Source organism: Euprymna scolopes, chromosome 4 (assembly GCF_053919585.1).
Source record: "Euprymna scolopes isolate OS-2025 chromosome 4, ASM5391958v1, whole genome shotgun sequence".
NCBI lineage: Eukaryota > Metazoa > Mollusca > Cephalopoda > Sepiida > Sepiolidae > Euprymna > Euprymna scolopes.
Genome location: NC_136485.1, coordinates 172,946,961 through 172,949,460, shown reverse-complemented (window position 1 = coordinate 172,949,460; position 2,500 = coordinate 172,946,961). Strand labels below are relative to the sequence as shown.

The 2,500-nt window shown below is 36.5% G+C and overlaps 1 protein-coding gene across 1 annotated transcript in view; it reads right to left on the bottom strand.

The window, feature by feature from the left end:
- Positions 1-795: 795 nt before the first annotated feature.
- LOC145270300 (uncharacterized) overlaps positions 796-2,500 on the bottom strand; it is a 2,034-nt gene continuing 329 nt past the window's right edge. Inside the window, exon 1 of the mRNA XM_080125947.1 lies at positions 796-2,500. This exon is cut by the window's right edge and continues 329 nt beyond it. Within this exon, the coding sequence (XP_079982073.1) occupies positions 1,496-2,140 (645 nt within the window). The 5' untranslated portion in view covers positions 2,141-2,500 and the 3' untranslated portion in view covers positions 796-1,495.

Here is a 2,500-nt window from a genome sequence, read left to right as displayed (position 1 = left end):
CCCCCAACACTACTATTAACCTTGTATTTTTTTTTATTATTATTATTTTATTTTTGCGGGAGTTCGTTTCTCCTCGAGTCCTAATGGATATTAATAATAATAGTGGCGAGGGTTAGTTAGTCACCAATGTTATTTCAGTTTCCCAAGCAGGTAACACAGAAACCTCTTGTTTACCAACGGGAAAACTAAAGGACAACAATGTTAGTTTTTAATATGAAAATCTTGCTCTCTTCCTAAGAAAGCGAAATTAGACAAGAAACAATTTTGTTTTTAAATTGTCATTGTCTGAGTCAGTCACTAGACTGAGGAGAAAACAGATACAATACTTTCATCCTAGCCGAAAAGAGCGGGAAAATAGATTTCTTTTCTTACAGTAGTATCAAAAGTGGGGTCAATTATAAAGGGTCATATTGACGTAGAATTAAAAAAAGAAACAAAACATTTTTTGGATAGTATTCAAGCAAATGCAACATTTCGAGATTATCGATTAAGAAACGGTGGATTGGGAAGCGGGATTTTTTGTCATAACACTTTGACTCTCGACTGATATTTTGAAAAATGAAAACGGGCAAAAATAAAACAACATAAAATAATAAAATAAAAAGAGGATAATGTAACAATAAAACAAAACACATAAAAATGCGCTTTTTTTTGTGAATTGTAATTGTTCAATATGAAATATTGTTTTCATAAAAACAAATTCAAAGTTAATTAGCTTTACCTTAAAAATTTTTTTGCAGAGTCCTGTGTTTTTTTTTTTTTTTTTTTTTCTTCCAACATCTTTCTTCCGTTTGATTTGTTTTTTTTTTCGCCCTTTCTGAGCAGTGGTGATGAATGCAAATATAAATTGTCTTTTATTATTTTTGTCGCCAATTCATTTGTTGTTATTGTTATTGTTGTTGTTTTTCTTCTTTTCCCTGTTGGTTTTGGTTGTTGTTGTTTTTGGTTGTTGTTGTTGTTTGTTGTTGTTTTTGGTTGTTGTAGATTGTGAAATTTGAATGTTATCAATTTGAACCTTCTCCCACGATTCCTCGAACCCGGAGCGGCGCGTCCACATACGGCACGGCATGTTATTGTTGGTGTTGGTATTTTTCTGTACGACAGTTATTATTGTCTCCTATCACCGATGGATGGTTAGGTGATATAATTAACAGAGATGAAGCTAAAAGTAAAGCTTTTCTGTCTCTCTGTAAACAGGCATCATGCGATTATTTGTAGACGTCACCATTTTTTTTCTGAGACCCCAACTCCGTTACTAGCACCGGCTCAGCTTCGTACACTCACATATATATACGCATACACACACGCACACACATATATATATACATATAACCATATATACATAATATATATATGATACTATACAACTTAAATACATGTATATATATATATAGATGTGTGTATATATATATATATATATTATCATCCACTGCCTATTAATTTGTACTATTCGTGCCGAATGTATGTAGGTGTATGTATGTATACTAGTACGGATCTAGGGGTCACCGCTGCCTATACTGTCGCTTTCAGATGTCGAGGAGCAGGAGTCGTGTGTATACGATTCATTATCCTCTTCTTCCTCTTCGTCAAGGTGACGTTCCTCGTTCTCATCGGGGCTCTCTTGAATAGGATCGAGGTTGGACATGGCCGAGATAGTCCTCTGTCGCTTGTTACGCTGTTGGATCGGCTTCGGCTTCCTCTTGGACTTCGCCTTCGTCTTCGTCTTCGAGCTCAAGAAACGAATTATCGACGTAAGTATCCCGTATCGCTTGGCGCCGTTGGTGGTCGCCGCGCTATCGGTGCGGTCGCTTCCAGAACCCTGCTTGTCTTTGCGATGATTCGATCCCACATTGACACCCTTCGTGTTCGCCTCCATGTTGGGCATCGAATTGGACACCGGACCGAAACGTCGGCCGTATACTTTCGAATCGCAGAGTACAGGCAGCGATTTCGAACCGTCCGCCTTGACGATGTATGTGTACGTGAAACCGTGGCGATCCTTTAACGTAACTTGGTAAGCTTTCCCTGGCTGGAGTTTGAGACTATCGTTTAGTCGGACTCCGTTGGATTTCCCGTTAGCGCGCCCCTTGTTCTGGTTTGAGACAAACGGCATATAGCCACGTGTAGCGTTGGGGAACATGTTTTTGCTTCAAGTGATTTCAAATATCAGAATAACAGCAGTTGGTGTAGTTTAGCAGTGATCGCGACTACTAACGTTTTTTTTAATATATATAATTAAAAAGATGTGTAAAATATAAAAGCAGCAGTTCGTTTTTTTTTTGTAGTATTAGTAATTCCAGATACTAAATACTAACAAATATAGTCCATTAACAAATTAAATAAAATTAACAGAGAACAATAATGTTTATATTATATTACCAAAAAAAGTGTTGGTTTTTTTCAGTAATATCAGCACAGTATTTAAAAAGAAATGTATTCAACAACAATTGAGTCCAGTGTGTGTTGTTGTTGTGGTGTACAAGGTGTTATTGTTTATATA